This window comes from Oncorhynchus masou, chromosome 6 (genome assembly GCF_036934945.1).
Source record: "Oncorhynchus masou masou isolate Uvic2021 chromosome 6, UVic_Omas_1.1, whole genome shotgun sequence".
In the NCBI taxonomy this organism is placed as follows: domain Eukaryota; kingdom Metazoa; phylum Chordata; class Actinopteri; order Salmoniformes; family Salmonidae; genus Oncorhynchus; species Oncorhynchus masou.
In genome coordinates this window covers 63,224,517-63,243,459 of record NC_088217.1, presented here as the reverse complement: position 1 = coordinate 63,243,459, position 18,943 = coordinate 63,224,517, and the positions used below count along the sequence as shown (strand labels likewise).

General features: G+C 40.5%; 1 protein-coding gene across 1 annotated transcript; it reads right to left on the bottom strand.

The window, feature by feature from the left end:
- Positions 1-7,763: 7,763 nt before the first annotated feature.
- LOC135542379 (gastrula zinc finger protein XlCGF57.1-like) lies at positions 7,764-16,254 on the bottom strand. The gene is made up of 2 exons (XM_064969305.1): positions 15,524-16,254; positions 7,764-10,202 (listed from the first exon to the last, which is right to left on the bottom strand). Exons 1-2 carry the CDS (start codon positions 16,008-16,010, stop codon positions 8,821-8,823), a joined length of 1,869 nt encoding a protein of 622 aa, XP_064825377.1. The 5' UTR covers positions 16,011-16,254; the 3' UTR covers positions 7,764-8,820.
- Positions 16,255-18,943: the final 2,689 nt, after the last annotated feature.

The window sequence follows — 18,943 nt, the reverse complement described above, 5'->3', positions numbered from 1 at the left end:
AAAACTGTTGTTATGTTTAAAGAAGCAATTAAACTAGCCTTCTTTAGACTAGTTGAGTATCTGGAGAATCAGCATTTGTGGGTTCGTTTACAGGCTCAAAATGGCCAAAAATAAGAAAAGTGTCAGTCTATTCTTGTTCTGAGAAACCAAGGCTATTCCATGGGAGAAATTGCCAAGAAACTCAAGATCTCGTATAATGCTGTGACTACTCCCTTCAGAGAACAGCTCAAACTGGCACTAACCAATGTTGGATTTGGGCTAAACTTTGAACATTGAGATATTAAAGACATGATAGATCAGACGCAGAGTATATAAAGGAGTGAGATCTGTAGAAAGACAGAGTGGCTGTGGAATGTGCTGGGTGGATGGGAGATCACAGGATTGCTATAAGGGAAGCGAATGGACATCAGTGGATTAGGCGAAGAAGGGGTTGAGGTCAGGTCAGATCCCCTGAAGGGAGTAATAAGGGTTTAGTATCCTATTACCCCCTTCCTGTCAAATCAGAAGATGTAAGGACTGGAGAGAAGGAGGAGTGTCCAAAGTGGGGTATACAGTGCCTTGCGAAAGTATTCGGCCCCCTTGAACTTTGCGACCTTTTGCCACATTTCAGGCTTCAAACATAAAAATATAAAACTGTATTTTTTTTGAAGAATCAACAACAAGTGGGACACAATCATGAAGTGGGACGACATTTATTAGATATTTAAAACTTTTTTAACAAATCAAAAACTGAAAAATTGGGCGTGCAAAATTATTCAGCCCCCTTAAGTTAATACTTTGTAGCGCCACCTTTTGCGGCGCTACATGGCAAAAGGTCGCAAAGTTCAAGGGGGCCGAATACTTTCGCAAGGCACTGTATATACTTTTTGTCTGAATTACAGCTGTAAAGACCCTTTGGGAAGAATTAAACTTGGTTCAGCTTCTCTGGTGTCCGTGAGTTATTTACTCTGAAAAATGTGAACCTAACACCAGAATAGGAGTGGGAGGCCCCGGTAACAGTTCCCCAGAAGAATCTGCAGTTGAAACAATAACAAAGCTGTAATTCCACCACTGTTTTGGTAATAAGATGGATGGGACTGGAGAAATGTAACTACTCTCAAATTCATAGACAGAGCTATGGATGCAAGGACTGACCATCCATGATATCAACATTATAGTTGCAACCATGTTTTGATTCAATACAGTTTGGATTTACATTGTTTCTAAACATTGGAGTAATAAAAGCTTATTTGGGGTTCTGATGGGGTACAACAGTTGAACTAAGCTCGTGAGACATGTGTTATATTTATTTTTCAAGAATCAATGGCTATAAATAAACAAATTTAAAAAGTCTAAATATAGATGTAGCTATTGAATATTTCCCCTTTAACACCACACATCAGTTCAACAACTGCAGAGTTTGTGCCTCTGTTTTTAAGACGGTACTTAGTAGTGTTAATCAGGGAACGTTTCCCAAAATCATCTTACGGCTAAATTCATCATTAGAACCATTGGATGCCTTAAAATGAGTTTGGGAAACCGGGCCTAGATATCCAGTTTCGTCCTCTTCTTCCTCCTCCTCCTTTTTCGATGTGACAGTCATCTCCCCCTCCTCTTTCACTCCAAAAACGGCATCCTCCTCTTTTTTCACTGTAACAGCCTCTTCATCCTCCTCTTTGACGAGAGCTTCTTTCTCCGTCCAGCAGACCTATTTTTTTAGCAGGAGGAAAGTAGCTTAGTGATGGTCGGGGATGTTAGCTAAATAGGCTAATGCTAACTTAACCAGCCCGCAAGCTGACTAATAACAACAACACCGTAAAGATGAAATTAAATCGGATAACTAACTAGACGACAGAAGTGGGTTTAAAACACAGTGGCTAATAAACACTAAAGTGTCTAAAGAGCTTTATTGGTTTGGCTATTTTGTCTCGCGGTTGCTGCTGTTGAAAGAATCATTCCGTCTACTAGATTATACGTCACACTATTTAATTTTCCGAAAAAAAAGTTAACCTGTTGTGCCCATCAGCTCAAACCGTGGCGCAGGGAATGCAAAAATATTCTTAGAAATATTTAACCTCCACACATTAAGTCCAATAGCTCAAATGAAAGATAAACACCTTGTTCATCTACCCAGCGTGTCAGATTTTTAAAATGTTTTACGGCGAAAACATAGCACATATTTATGTTAAACCACCACAAAGACACAGACAATATGCAGCCATTTTGTCGAACAAAAGATACAAACGCAGGATATAAAAGAAAAATCATTCACTAACCTTTTGAAAATCTTCATCAGTTGACAGTAATATGACATGTTACACAGACAACAATACTAGGAGAGAGGGTACCCCTACACAGAACAGAATCAAAGATGGCAGATAGAAATACTGGGATGGAAGCAATATGTATGGGATTATAACGTCATAACAAATCATGCAAAACCATGTACAGTTGACAGGAATGTTAGTTAATGTAGAGACAAACGATTATGCTTTTTTTAATCATAAAGTTCATTTATGAAAATCGCCATTCACCAAGTTAGCTGACTAGCTTTATGGGTGTTGTGACATGAGTATGAAATTGTAATTCTGGTTGTTTTAGGGACTCCTAAAACAACCAGCAAACCAGGCTGTAGTTTTGAGAAACAGTGTATGTATAGAATCTTACTAGCTGAAGAATTTACTGCAAATTGAACGTTCAATTTTGTAAGCTTGCCTTTCTGATATTTGCCATGCAGATAGATGAAATCACGTAGCTAGCTATGTTCTTGCTTATTGTGCAGTGGATGATTAAAATACCTGTATGCCTATGGATGTGTAGCTAGCTATCTAGCTGATCTGTGTATGGACCCAAACGTTTGGTATACATATTAGTTCAGAACCTAGCTATGAACCTCAGCTATCATAGCCAGTTGTATAAACTTCAAAACAGCCTGAATGACATTAATGAAGCCTATGGATTGAGTAGAATATAATATCAAGTCATATCTACATGTAGTTATTACCATGCATGAGATCGCCACATTGTAGCCTGTACATTGAATATATTCACTGATCATGTACTCTACCTTGGCAAATAAAGGTGCAGTTTAGGTAGGAATGTCTTTGAGAATATTTTTCATTCATATCCAATACCAGGAGTGTCAAGTTCCAGTCTTTGAATGACGCTGTGTCTGCATGTATGTATTACAATTATACACTTCAACAGTGTTTACCAATCTTGGTCCTGGGACATCAATGGTTACACATTCTAACTAATAGACTGGAAACAGGATTGAACTAGTTAATTCATATATACAGAAATATGTCAAAAAACAGAACACTACACTTCCTATGCATCATGTAAATACTCTAAAACCGGTTCATCTCAATATCTAATGCCCTTCATCTGCATTGATCTGATAAACACAGGATAGGTGGAGTATTTCATCACATTACACTCCATTTCAACCAGTAGAGAATGTGAAACACTTGATTGAAAAGCTCATTATCTGAGTGTTATAAATACAAGTTCAATCTGTACTTCAATGCACATCTATTGTGCATTATAAAAACAGGAGGAAAGAGGTGACGGGAGAGGTGTAGAAGACAGAAAGGGAAAGAGGTAAGCACATAAGTGCTGCCTTCCCTGCTCATGATTAATGAATCACAGTGCTACCTAAATATTCTCTCAGTTCATCACAATTACATAATAGTGTCTCTCGTCGGCCAAAAGGTCATTTTAAAAGCAGGTGAGGTGGCGATGATGAGACTGGGGGTTGGCATCCTCTCACATCAAAACATATCTGCAGACGAGCGACAGATGGAGAGAGAGCATGTTTAAGCCTTGTGTTTTATTTTTTATTCTAACATTGTTATTCATCAATCAGGAGGTGAAATTCAAAACTGACCTTGGATCATTAACTCTGGGACTACTGCATCTATCGGTATTTCAATGTAAAGCATCTCTTTAATAATACTTCCTGTTGACTATATGTAGCCAGTTCAGATGCAGGAGGGGTTAACAGACACAGCTGATTTAACCTAGAGTTTTTAGGGTCGAAGGGGAGAGCAGGATAAGAGCCTGTTTTGTTTTTGTACAGACATCACACCCTTACCTAAACAGCACCCTCACCTGAGAAGTATAAATCAAAAGGGATAGAAACTGTTAATTGAGTAACTGCAGTTGACATAGTTAAGTAAATGGAAGAATACTCTTATTGCAATGTGAATGGCTCTTAAAAGAGACTTTGGTTGTGCATAGTGTAGTCTATGGTGTTGCCAGGGAACAGCACCCTTGTTGAAGAAGTAAGAGGTAAAGATCTCATGCACCCGGATTTCCTCTCTTGCTGCGATGTTGGACCCCATCCTTGAAACATCCTGAAGAGCAGTAGACTTCTCCTCTGGCACACGGCGGCGAGCTGCAGATCCCCTCCTGGTCCTTGTGTCCATCCTCATGAAGTTACGTAGGACAGAGGTAGCCTTCACACACCTGAATTCCTCCAGGAGGCAGTCCCAGATGACCCTGGTCACCTGACCTTGCAGTGCCCTACACGTTAACTGTAGGCATTCGTTTTGAAGGAAGTTACAAGATATCTGTAGGAATATGGAAGACAATGTAATTATTAGACTGTTAAATCACCAGGTCATTGTGGATTACTAAAGTATAATATCCCTGATAACAAATCATGATAACATGGGATTGATAGATACATGGGCAGACATGTGCATATGTAGCTTGTGACAATAACATGATCATATCAAGGATGGCATCACAAATGAATACATAAATACCACTTGAGGCTTGATGATGAGTTGATCATTTGAATCAGCTGTGCAGTGCAAAGGCAAAAACAACAATGTGCCCCTCTTTGGGTCCCCAGGACTGAGAACCACTGCTCTTCATTGGCACCTCTTCATATGTAGTCTGGCTTTCATAGCGCTCTTTATCTGAGGACAGAAAACCTCACAAGAAACAGACTTCATTCTAGTCAAATTACACCACACTGAATATTATGTTACTATTATCTCCATCCTCACTTCTAGGGACAGGAACCTCCCAAAAGTACCTGCCCTATCCAGAATAGCCTCCTCTCTCACTGACAGTTGGGGCTGCTATCCTTTCACCCTCCATGGCTGTTAGCTAGCTACCTACAAATGCATTTGCAGTTTGTTTTTTACAGTGATAAATACATCAAGATAGCTAGCTAATATGAAGTTAGGTAGCTGGTGATATTTAATTCACTTAGCTATCTATCTATACAGTATTTGAGGTTAGTTAGATAGCCAACTAGATAGCTCATTTAGCAGCTCATTTGAGTTAGCCTGCACTGTAGCTAGTTAGCTAATAATACATTGTGTTTTTTTACATTTCCAAAACCTCTTTACTTACTTACTTGAATAGGTTCCCCCAGCCATGTGGAGAACTGGAAACAGGGCAGCAACGTTCGTCACCAGAACGTTTTAGAGGATATTACTATTGAACTATGATCCCATTTAATAACCAGACCTTCATACAAACTTGCACTGCTGAATTCTTGACACGAGTCACAACGGGCGGCCTAAGCCGCACCTAGTCCATCTGCTGACTGGACGCAGTTGAGTAAAATGTATATTTTATTTTCAGACTACAAGTTAGTGTAGGAAGCATGAGTTTTTACTCACCAGTGTTAACAACACAGTGTGGTTAAAGACTTAGTAACTTAGTTGTATTGAAGATCTGGTTACCTATAAGGACAAACAGTTATGTTTTTGCTTTATTAAATATTTCTTAATTTATTTCTGGATATCTTCTCAATTACCCACAATGCACTATTTCTACCGAGTTTATATGCTGGCTTGGTATCTAGCTCAAGCTTGCTAACGTTAGCCACACCTCATGCAGCATGTGATTGTGTTCTCTCGTGGGAACTCGTTCGCATGGTAGAGCTTCTGGACATTCGAGCAGTGATTAGTCACCTCAAACTTGACAAATATTTTTTCTTTAACAAGTCTGACGCGAAGTATATACTGCTTTCAGGAGACCAGGCCCAAATCCCTGTCATTCACCTGAAGAAAAGGTGGAGACGAGCTGCCAGACAACATGAATGCCTTTTTTGCTTTGAGGCAAGCAACTCTGAAGCATGATTGAGGTGTTCCAGACGTGTGTGATCATCACTCTCCATAGCAAGACCTTTAAAAAGGTCAACATTCACAACGCCGCCAGGACAGACTGATTACCAGGGCATGTACCCAGAGCATGCGCAGACCAACTGGCAAGTGTCTTCACTGACCTTTTAAACCTCTCCCTGACAGCCTACAGGGGGGAGGTCAGAGACCTGGCACTTCCTCTCCCTCAACATGAGCAAGACAGAGGAGATGATCGTGGACTACAGGAAAAGCAGGGCCGAACAGGTCCCCATTAACATCAACGGGGCTGTAGTGGAGCGAGTCGAGTTTCAAGTTCCTTGGTGTCCACCTCAAAACATAAATGGAAAAAACAAAGACTGTAACACCTTCCCCCCTAAGAGAATTCTTACCGCCAACAGACAACAACTTAAAACTCACTAGCTTCTAGAACTCTCGCCCCCTTGGAACAAGCCCCAAAACTAATCTCCAATCTAATCTCACAATAAATTGTGATTCATGGCAACGCACTGGCTAAATGCAAAACTTGTTGAATGCACACCCTTGAGACAATCAGAAACCATGTTGTCCTCACCACAGACATTTCAAGAGGAAACTCCTGGAATTTCCGAAGTAACTTTCCACCTCACTGCAGAGCTTCTCTCTCTTTTCAGGGTTCACTTGATAGGCATGTTGTTGGATTGGGGCCCTGTCCCCAATGTCATGCTCTGGTACATTTGGGTTGGCACATCTGAAAATGAACCCGGATATTCTAAAAGCAGGGCAACAGTGTCAATATAATTGTACACAAAAATTGTCAGTTGGTTGCATAAATAATTTAGATTACTAAATGTTACATGAAGTGAAAATGTGAAATAAAGACAATTAGCACTTGAATCTTGTAAATAAATACTGGAGTGATAAAAATTATTAATCAAATAGATTATAGACAAATGTATTACACTGCGTCCATGTGTTTAAGCTTCAAGTACGTTGAAAGTAAGTCAACTTTCACTTTCAACTAAAACCGAACTTATATCGGACGTCGGGAAGTATTATTTTCAATTACATTTTGCTAGGTTTTAACGTGTCCAAATCAATAACCAATATGCAGAAACAGTTTGGGATAAATTGAAAACCTAAACATAACATGTGCTATTTACACAAACAACTGTCACAATAATCATATTACTTGTATTTTTTAAACAAGCACCTTATAAACTGCACAAGCACCAGAAACGCTGCTGTTTCGACAAGTAGCAATAATTCACTGATATCGATTAGGGAGAAAAATCAGGTTGTACGTGCTGTTGAAACTAACACAACTAAAAAAAAACATGGAAATGGGAGATATATTTTACCTCACAGGTTAGAGGACAACATGCAGAAGACAGTCGTCTATATTTCGGAGGGATGTATTTAAATGTAGGTGTCGATGAACAAAGGAAAGCAACACATTTGTCATCACTCATCGAATTATGCTAAAATCATTTGCATATGAGAGGGGGAAGATGAGGTTGCACGTCCTGTTAAAACTAACAGCTCAAAAACCACACGGAATCTGGGAATAATGAGTTAGAGGACAATTTGGTTAGAGGACAATTTGTAGAAAACATCTCGTTACATTTTGAAGTGTTGTATTTTGTTTCAATTGGGTCGTGTCGTGGAAATTCAGTACTTCGAGAGACTTGGACATTTCTTCAAACAATCATCTTTATTTAACATTGATTAATTATTGCAATAATAAAACCGTCAGCCCAACAGTCTTAACTGACTGTTAGTCTGAGAGCCTACCCTTTACAGACAACGCACAGTTTATATAGCTAATACCCAGAATGCTTGGTTCCACCCCTCCCATCTAGATTGGGGGGCACCATAAGCCACTTTGAGCTCATCCGGTCTTCATCTGCACCTGGTGTTATCTTAACCCCCGACCCTGGCCTAATATCCCAGATGTTATCTTAACCCCCGACCCTGGCCTAATATCCCAGATGTTATCTTAACCCCCGACCCTGGCCTAATATCCCAGATGTTATCTTAACCCCCGGATATCCCAGGATGTCTCAGGACCATTGAGTCCTTTGTTCTACTCCTCTCTATTCCAGCTCAACATACACCATATATTGTCTATGGAATGCAGGCTCAATCAGACCGGAGACATATGTCTCACCTGTACCACTAATCTTAGAATGGAATGTGGCTGTTTGGTTTTTAATCACCGAGACATCAATCGTCAGCTTCAAGCCATCTCTAATGAAGCCCATGTCCTGGACACCCAGACTAGCTGCAGGAAGCTAGAGTGGACACCATAAAGCAGAAATATCCACCAACTGAGGTAAATACATCATTTTTTTCTGTCACAGACGCATGTGATTAAGTGTAATGCCTCCGTTAAAACTAACAGCTCAAAAACCACACGGAATCTAGGAATAATGTGTACATCACTGGTTAGAGTACAATTTGTAGAAATCAGCTAGCTACATTTTGAAGTGTTGCATTTTCATTCAAGTGAGTCACCAACGTGGTAAATGTAACAACTCTTTGTTAGTCACTTTTTGTTAAATCATATAAATAGTACTCTTTCATTTCAGAGCCTGGATTTTCCCCCTGAGGCTAATATCCATATCACGCTGAAGTCAATAGAACAGGGGGCAAACGTTTAGGGTTCTACATTATGACATCATTAAAATACTCCTTCTACAATGTTAAAACATTCTACACTGTGATATTATTTCATAGATATCAAGAAACAACTCCTTCATGTATGTATTTTCTGATGTTTGATCAGATAACTTTTATCAGAGTATCTCTTCCCACATTGAACACAGCTATAAGGTTTCTCTCCTGTGTGTCTCCGCTGGTGTATAGTCAGATAGCTAGATGTAGTAAAACTCTTCCCACATTGATCACAGCTGTAAGGTTTCTCTCCTGTGTGTGTTCTCTGGTGTACTGTCAGACTGCCAGACGTAATAAACCTCATCCCACATTGATCACAGCTAAAAGGTTTCTCTCCTGTGTGTAGTTTACGGTGGGATATCAGGGAGCTTGACCTAGTAAAACTCTTCCCACATTGATCACAGCTATATGATTTCTCTCCTGTGTGTGTTTTCTGGTGCATCTTCAAAGTATGTGACATTGAAAAGCTTTTTCCACAATCTGAACAGTGGTGAGGTTTCTCTCCTGTGTGTACTCGCTGGTGTATAGTCAGAGAGCTAGATGTAATAAAACTTTTCCCACATTGAGTACAACTAAACGGTTTCTCTCCTGTGTGTTTTCTCTGGTGTACTGTCAGATTGCTAGAATTAATAAATCTCTTCCCACATCGATCACAGATAAATGGTTTCTCTCCTGTGTGTAACTTATGGTGGGATTTCAGGGAGCTTGACTGAGTAAAACTTTTCCCACATTGATCACAGCTATAAGATTTCTCTCCTGTGTGTGTTTTCTGGTGCATCTTTAAAGTATGTGAAGTTGAAAAGCTTTTTCCACAATCTGAACAGTGGTGAAATTTCTCTCCTGTGTGTACTCGCTGGTGTGTTGTCAGATGGCTAGATGTAATAAAACTCTTCCCACATTGATCACAGCTATAAGATTTCTCTCCTGTGTGTGTTCTCTTGTGTACAGTCAGATCTCTAGATGTAACAAAACTTTTCCCACATTGATTACAACTAAACGGTTTCTCTCCTGTGTGTTTTCTCTGGTGTACTGTCAGATTGCTAGACTTAATAAATCTCTTCGCACATTGATCACAGCTAAAAGGTTTTTCTCCTGTGTGTAGTTTACGGTGGGATTTCAGGGCACCTGACTGAGTAAACCTCTGCCCACATTGATCACAGCTATAAGGTTTCTCTCCTGTGTGTGTTCTCTGGTGTGATATCAGGTTGGTTGAATGAGTAAAACTCTTCTCACATTGAGTACAGCTGTAAGGTTTCTCTCCTGTGTGTACTCGCTGGTGAATTTTAAGGTATGATGAATATTTGAAATGCTTCCCACAGTCAGAGCAGCAATGAGATTTCTTCCCTGTGGGTCTCTGCTGGTGTTTCTTGAGGAGTTCTGATGTGGAGAGACTATTCTCTGCCTTGTCAGCATCATGAGATTTTTGAGGCTCCCCAGAGGATCCACGGTAGTCCCGTCTCTCTCCTGTGTGAATGGCAAAGTCAAACAGACAGTTAAAGGCCCACAACAGCAGAAATCCACTGTTTAATTGAGGTAAAAGGTGATGCCCAGAGCGTACCCATGAAGTTTTAAAACAATTGATGTCTGTTAAATTATATGAAAATTGTCTTGTTTTCACATTTTAATTTTTTTTTAATTTTACCTTTATTTAACCAGGCAAGTCAGTTAAGAACACATTCTTATTTTCAATGACGGCCTGGGAACAGTGGGTTAACTGCCTTGTTCAGGGGCAGAACGACAGATTTGTACCTTGTCAGCTCGGGGGTTTGAACTTGCAACCTTCCGGTTACTAGTCCAATGCTCTAACCACTAGGCTACCCTGCCACCCCATAACTAGTAGTAACATCTAAGATTGTAGACAATAAATAAATTATTAAAGTTGTTGAAACTCTAAGCAGTGTGCCAGACAACTTTTGGTCTCCAATTTAGGCCCCTTTCTGTGTTTAATGAAATTGTGGCACGGGGGCGATGCACATGCAATTTGCTTGTAGAAACTCCTCCATGCTAATGAGGAAACCACCTAGTTATGGATGTAGTATATCTGGTAATGAGGAAACCGCTAGTTATGGATGTAGTATATCTGGTAATGAGGAAACTCCTCCCTGCTATCGAGGAAACCAGACACTTCAGAACAAACTTCCTTTAGATGTTTTGGGGGAAACGATGTTACTATGGTTACTGTTGTTCCATGTTGTGAATGTTATCCAATGTGTTACTATGGTTACTGCTGTTCCATATTGCGAATGTTATCTAATGTGTTACTATGGTTACTGTTGTTTCATGTTGTGAATGTTATCCAATGTGTTACTATGGGTTATAGCAGTATGGCCTAATAATTTGACATAAATTAACTTTTTAATATTTTTGGTTGATACTTCAAGGAGTCTTACAATTCAAAATCAGAAAGCTAAATTATCCTTGGTATAACCTTAAAACAGTACTATACCGGGGAAGCCCTTCATTATGGAGGGTGTTTCTACAGTACTACACTGGGGAAGCCCTTCATGTTATTTAAACCTTCTTAAAACAATTCCGTATAGCTTAGAAGGATCTCCCCCTCAGACAAGGCTTAGACTGTAATGGGTTAAAACTATTTGAAACTTACATTACTCAGACTAGTTATCCTGGGATCGTACAGCTTACATTACTCAGACGAGTTGTCCTTGGGAATAGTTTTAATACATTTGCAAAAAAACTAAATCTGTTTTTGCTTTGGCATTATTGGGTATTGGATTGGCATTATGGGGTATTGTGATGGCATTATGGGGTATTGTGTGTAGATTGATGAGGAAAACATTTATAATATAAATCAATTTTAGAATAATGGGATGCACCGACATTACATTATTGGCCAATATTTTCCTTGCCCCAAAAACCGAAACCGATAACCGACATTTAAAATTGTTGCTGCCTTTTAAGCATTCTAGTACAGTTAAATAGTTAACACACTCGAGGTCGACCAATTATGATTTTTGAACGGCGATACCGATTATTGGAGGACCATGAAAGCCGATAACGATTAAATCGGCCAATTTTTTATTTATTTATTTGTAATAATGACAATTACAACAATACTGAATGAACACTTATTTTAACTTGATATAATACATCAATAAAATCCATTTAGCCTCAAGTAAATAACGAAACATGTTCAATTTGGTTTAAATAATGCAAAACAAAAGTGTTGGAGAAGAAAGTAAAAGTGCAATATGTTCCATGTAAAATATGTGCCATGTAAGAAAGCTAACGTTACAGTTCCTTGCTCAGAACATGAGAACATATGAAAGCTGATGGTTCCTTTTAACATGAGTCTTCAATATTCCCAGGTAAGAAGTTTTAGGTTGTAGTTATTATAGGAATTATAGGACTATTTCCCTCTATACCATTTGTATTTCATTAACATTTGACTATTGGATGTTCTTATAGGCACTTTAGTATTGCCAGTGTAACAGTATAGTTTCCGTCCCTCTCCTTGCTCCTCCCCGGGCTTGAACCACCAAACAAGGACAATTAGAGCGCGCTAACTAGCTTGCCATTTCACTTCGGTTACACGAGCCTCATCTCGGGAGTTGATAGGCTTGAAGTCATAAACAGTGTAATACTTGACGCACAACGAAGAGCTGCTGGAAAAACGCACGAAAGTGCTGTTTGAATGAATGTTTACGCGCCTGCTTCTGCCTACCACCGCTCAGTCAGATACTTGTATGCTCAGTCAGATTATATGCAAGGCAGGACACGCTAGATAATATATAGTAATATCATCAACCATGTGAAGTTAACTAGTGATTATGATTGATTGTTTTTTATAAGATAACTTTAATACGAGGTAGCAACTTACCTTGGCTTACTGCATTCGCGTAACAGGCAGCCTCCTTGTGGAGTGCAACGAGAGAGAGGCAGGTCGTTATTGCGTTGGAGTAGTTCAGGTTGCAAGATTGGATCCCCCGAGCTAACAAGGTGAAACTCTGTCGTTCTGACCCTGAACAAGGCAGTTAACCCACTGTTCCTAGGTCGTCATTGAAAATAAGAATGTGTTCTTAACCGACTTATCTAGTTAAATAAAGATTAAATAAAAAGGTGTAAAATATATATATATTATAATAATAATAATAATAATAATAATAATAAAAATGTAAATGTAATGTAAATGTAATAATAATTTGTCAAATCGGCGCCCAAAAATAACGATTTCCGATTGTTATGAAAACTAGAAATCGTCCCTAATAAAATCGGCCATTCCAATTAAATCGGTCGACCTCCACAACACAGAACACGGAAGCAGCTGTATAAGCCACTGCATCTCAGTGCAAGAGGTGTAACTACAGTCCCTGGTTCGAATTAGTCAGTATCACATCCAGCTGTGATTGGGAGACCCACAGTAGTTGTCTGTTAATTGTGTAAAGAGGGCAAAAAGGAGAGGGATCCCACATGTGGATAGGAAGACACAAATTATAATTATTATGGAAAATACCATTTTAAAATACAGGAATTAAAACTTTAGCTTTCTAGGTCAAGCCAGCAGGCTACAGTAGGTTGTATCCAAGTGGTTTTATCTCTCTAGGTCATGCCAGTAGGCTACAGAAGGTTGTATCTCTCTAGGTCATGCCAGTAGGCTTCATTAGGTTGTATCTCTCTAGGTCATGCCAGTAGGTAACAGTAGGTTGTACCTCTCTAAGCCATGCCAGTAGATTATAGTAGGTTGTATCTCTCTCGGTCATGCCAGTAGGCTACAGTTGGTTGTATCACTCTAGGCCATGCCAGTAGGCTACAGTAGGTTGTATCTCTCTAAGCCATGCCAGTAGGATACAGTAGGTTGTATCCAAGTGGTTTTATCTCTCCAGTTCATGCCAGTAGGCTACAGTAGGTTGTATCACTCTAGGTCATGCCAGTAGGTTGTAACTCTCTATGTCATGCTAGTAGGTTGTATCCAAGTGGTTTAATCTCTCTAGGTCATGCCAGTAGGCTACAGTAGGTTGTATCCAAGTGGTTTTATCTCTCTAGTTCATGCCAGTAGGTTACAGTAGGTTGTATCTCTCTAGGTCATACCAGTAGGCTACAGTAGGTTGTAACTCTCTAGGTCATGCCAGTAGGTTACAGTAGGTTGTATCCAAGTGGTTTTATCTCTCTAGGCCATGCCAGTAGGCTACAGTAGCTTGTATCTCTCTAGGTCATGCCAGTAGGCTACAGTAGGTTGTATCCAAGTGGTTTTATCTCTCTAGTTCGTGCCAGTAGGTTGTATCTCTCTAGGTCATGCCAGTAGGTTACAGTAGGTTATAATTCTGTAGGTCATGCTCGTAGGTTACAGTAGGTTGTAACTCTCGAAGCCATGCCAGTAGATTATAGTAGGTTGTATCTCTCTCGGTCATGCCAGTAGGCTACAGTTGGTTGTATCACTCTAGGCCATGCCAGTAGGCTACAGTAGGTTGTATCTCTATAAGCCATGCCAGTAGGATACAGTAGGTTGTATCCAAGTGGTTTTATCTCTCCAGTTCATGCCAGTAGGTTGTATCACTCTAGGTCATGCCAGTAGGTTGTAACTCTCTATGTCATGCTAGTAGGTTGTATCCAAGTGGTTTAATCTCTCTAGGCCATGCCAGTAGGCTACAGTAGCTTGTATCTCTCTAGGTCATGCCAGTAGGCTACAGTAGGTTGTATCCAAGTGGTTTTCTCTCTCTAGTTCATGCCAGTAGGTTGTATCTCTAGGTCATGCCAGTAGGTTACAGTAGGTTGTAATTCTGTAGGTCATGCTCGTAGGTTACAGTAGGTTGTAACTCTCTAGGTCATGCCAGTACGTTACAGTAGGTTGTAACTCTCTAGGTCATGCCAGTAGGTTACAGTAGGTTGTAACTCTCTAGGCCATGCCAGTAGGCTACAGTAGGTTGTATCTCTCTAGGCCATGCCAGTAGGCTACAGTAGGTTGTGTCTCTCTAGGCCATGCCAGTAGGCTACAGTAGGTTGTATCTCTCTACGTCATGCTAGTAGGTTGTATCCAAGTGGTTTAATCTCTCTTGGCCATGCCAGTAGACTACAGTAGGTTGTAACTCTCTAGGTCATGCCAGTAGGTTACAGTAGGTGTTATCCAAGTGGAAACATTTATCAACCCAATGTGGAAAGTGTCGAATTTGGTTAACAACCAAATGAATGGCTTATTTGCTACGTGAGGTTTACTTGATCCTACAGAAGTTTCGTAATGCTTACGTTATGTGGACACGTGACATACCGACAACTTTGATAAAAATACTAAAGGAGTTGTCTCCAGATCGCTATGCATATTCATAATAGTAGCTCAGCACCTCTCTCCATTGAATACAGGCAGTTGACGTCAACAACACTCATAGAATATAAACAATAGATTACAATAATAAGATGGATCCACCAATCCAAAGAAAGGATATTTTGGAGATAGAGAACCCGCAGTACCGCTTTGTGGACAACGACTCCCCTTGTTCCGGCGGAGAGACATCTTGTCAGTATATCCATAATCGTTGGTGTAGCCAACCCAACTCACATGGCACTACTGGGGGGCACGGTGTGTAGTAAAACATCAATGCATGAAAATCACTACACGCCGTGCCCCAGTCTGCGGTCAGCAGATAGACCCTTCTCAAATATATATGTTAAGTCACTTTTTGGAAACCGAAAGGAGAAAACAAGGGGTAGCTTGTTCTCTACTTCGTCTGATTCTAGACATATCCGTCATCATCCTATTGCCCCTCCGTTGAAGAGGTATTGACGAGCCAACTCCGAATATCCAAAGTTAAAAACACATTTAAGGCGGTACTTACTGGTGTTAATCAGATCTCCTCTCTCCACCTCTTCATCTTTCAATGTGACAGTAATCTCCCCTTCCTTCTTCACTCTAAAAACTGCATCCTCCTCTTCTTTTATTGTAACATCCACCTCCTCTTTCACTCTGAACGAGTCTTCCTCTTCTTTCACTGAAACGTCTTTCTCTTCTTTCACTGAAACGTCTTTCTCTTCTTTCACTGAAACGTCTTTCTCTTCTTCTTTCACTGAAACGTCTTTCTCTTCTTCTTTCACTGAAACGTCTTTCTCTTCTTCTTTCACTGAAACGTCTTTCTCTTCATCTTTCACTGAAACGTCTTTCTCTTCTTCTTTCACTGTAACAGCCTCACCCTCTACCTCTTTTTTAACAGTAACATCCTCCTCTTCCTTCTCCTCTTTCACGACAATGTTCAGCCCCAGAGCTTCTTTCTCCGCCCAGCAGACCTCCGCTTCTTTAACAGGAGGGGAGAAGTTTAGGGAGCTCATGTTCGGGGATGTTAGCTAGCTAGCTATCATTAGCAACTAGGCTAGTGCTAACTTAACCAGCCAGCTACTATAGCTGACTAATACAAAATAACGTAATATTAAATTAAATAGGTTAACAAGTAGATACGACAGAAGTGTGTCTAAAACACAGTAGCTAATATAGACCGAAAGCGTATAAATAGCTTGAATCTTTCGGCTATGTTGGCTAGCAAGCTACCGAGGTGGTTGACGAGCTGAAGAACCGTCCACTAGATTATACGTCACGCTGGCAGTCGCCTGAAAGGCACACATCGCCGTCTGCTGACTGGAGGGGAAACGCAGTTGAGGATCATATTTTATTTTCAAACAAAGATTATTTTACATGTATTTAATTAAATAATACTATTATAGTGAGACATACAAAGACAGGAATGTGTTGATTGATTAGTGCGAATGAAAAATGTTTACTACAGCACATTTAAGGCAGTTTCATTCAGTCAAACTAAATCTAAATAAGTAGCAAGCTTATGTCGGTCTATACTGCTCCTACATGGTGTAACAATACATCATGTAGATGTATATAATGAACAGACTAGGTCTATACTGCTCCTACATGGTGTAACAATGCATCATGTTGATGTATATAATGAACAGACTCGGTCTAAACTGCTCCTACATGGTGTAACAATACATCATGTGGGACTTTAAGGCAATGCTGTTGTTACACTGGTGAGTAAAAACTCATGCTTCTGACACTTTAACTTGTCTGAAAATAAAATATATGTTTTACTCAACTGCGTTAGCCACTCCAGTCAGCAGAGGGCGGTGCGAGACTAAGGCAATGCTGTTAGTGTGACGTATAATCTAGTGAATGGAAACATATGATCCTCAACTGCGCTTCCCCTCCAGTCAGCAGACGGCGATGTGCGTCTTTCAGGCAATGCTACCAGCGCGAACGGTTCTTCAGAAACAGCTCGTCAACCACCTCAGTAGCTTGCTAGCCAACATAGCCGAAAGATTCAAGATATTTATACACTTTCTGTCTATGTTAGATGCTCTGTGTCCATGGAGAACAAGAGCACCTCATCCCAGCTGCCCACTGCACTGAGGCTAGGTAACATGGTCACCACCGATAAATCCATGATAATCAAAAATGTTAATAAGCTATCCTCCTGGCTACCCCGACCCCGGCCAACAGCTCCGCATCCCTCCCAACACCTATTTGCCCAAGCCTCTCCCACTTCTCCTTCACCCAAATCCAGGGAGCTGATGTTCTGAAAGATTTGCAAAACCTGGACCCGTATAAATCAGCTGGGCCAGACAATCTGGACCCTCTCTTTCTAAAATTATCCGCTGCCATTGTTTCGACCCCTATTACTAGTCTGTTCAACCTCTCTTTCGTATCGTCCGAGATTCCTGAAGATTGGAACGCTTCAAAGGGGGTGAAACTATAGACCCAAACTGTTACAGACCTGTATCCATCCTGCCACGCCTTTCTAAAGTCTTCGAAAGCCAAGTTAATAAACAGATCACTGACCATTTAGAATCCCACCGTACCTTCCCTCCTGTGCAATCCGGTTTCCGAGCTGGTCACTGGTGCACCTCAGCCATGCTCAAGGTACTAAACGATATCATAACCGCCATTGATAAAAGAAAGTACTGTGTAGCCGTCTTCATCGACCTGGCCAAGGCTTTCAACTCTGTCAATCACCGTATTCTTATCGGCAGACTCAACAGCTGATAAGAACAATCGATCAATCAACAACCGATCGCTGCCCCCGCCCGGACTAGCATCACTACTCTGGACGGTTCTGACTTAGAATACGTGGACAACTTCAATACCTAGGGGTCTGGTTAGACTATAAACTCTCCTTCCAGACTAATATTTAGCATCTCCAATCCAAAATTAAATCTAGAACCGGCTTCCTAATTCGCAAAAAAAGCCTCCTTCACTCACGCTGCCGAATATACCCTCGTAAAACTGACTATCCTACCGATCCTTAACTTTGGCGATGTCATTTACAAAATAGCCTCCAACACTCTACTCATCAAATTGGATGCAGTCTATCACAGTGCCATCCGTTTTGTCACTAAAGCCCCATATACCACCCACCACTGCGACCTGTATGCTCTTGTCAGCTGGCCCTCGCTACATATTCGTCGCCAAACCCACTGGCTCCAGGTCATCTATAAGTCTTTGCTAGGTAAAGCTCCGCCTTAACTCAGCTCACTGGTCACCATAGCAACACCCACCCATAGCACACTCTCCAGGAGATATATCTCACTGGTCATCCCCAAAGCCAACACCTTCTTTGGCTGCCTTTCCTTCCAGTTCTCTGCTGCCAATGACTGCAACGAATTGGAAAAATAGCTGAAGTTGGAGACTTATCTGCCTCACTAGCTTTAAGCATCAGCTATCAGAGCAGCTTACCAATCGCTGCAGCTGTACACAGCCCATCTGTAAATAGCCCATCAAACTACCTACATCATCCCCATGTTTTTATTGACTTTTTATGCTCTTTTGCACACCAGTATTTCTACTTGCACATCCTCATCTGCACATCTGCACATCTATCACTCCAGTGTTAATTTGCTAAATTGTAATTACTTCGCTACTATGGCCTATTTATTGCCTTACCTCCTTACTCCATTTGCACACACTGTATATAGATTTTTCTATTGTGTTATTGACTGTTCGTTTGTTTATTCCATGTGTAACTCTGTGTTGTTTTTGTCGCACTGCTTGGCTTTATCTTGGCCAGGTCGCAGTTGTAAATGAGAACTTGTTCTCGACTGGCCTACCTGGTTAAATAAAGGTGAAATAAAAAATAATAATAATAAATATCGTAACTTTATGACAACACCCAAATGGATACTGTCATTAATATGGATCTTCAATAATTACACATAATTATTAATACTGTAGCTGTTTAGTTAGTCACTTGTTCAACTAT

What these genes read in the sequence shown, in the direction of transcription:
- LOC135542379 (XM_064969305.1), bottom strand. Translation starts at nt 16,010, where the DNA reads ATGAGCTCCCTAAACTTCTCCCCTCCTGTTAAAGAAGCGGAGGTCTGC. An exon ending in AGGAGATCTGATTAACACCA is followed by an intron (nt 10,203 to 15,523) that starts GTAAGTACCGCC and finishes CCATTCACACAG; the next exon opens with GAGAGAGACGGGACTACCGT.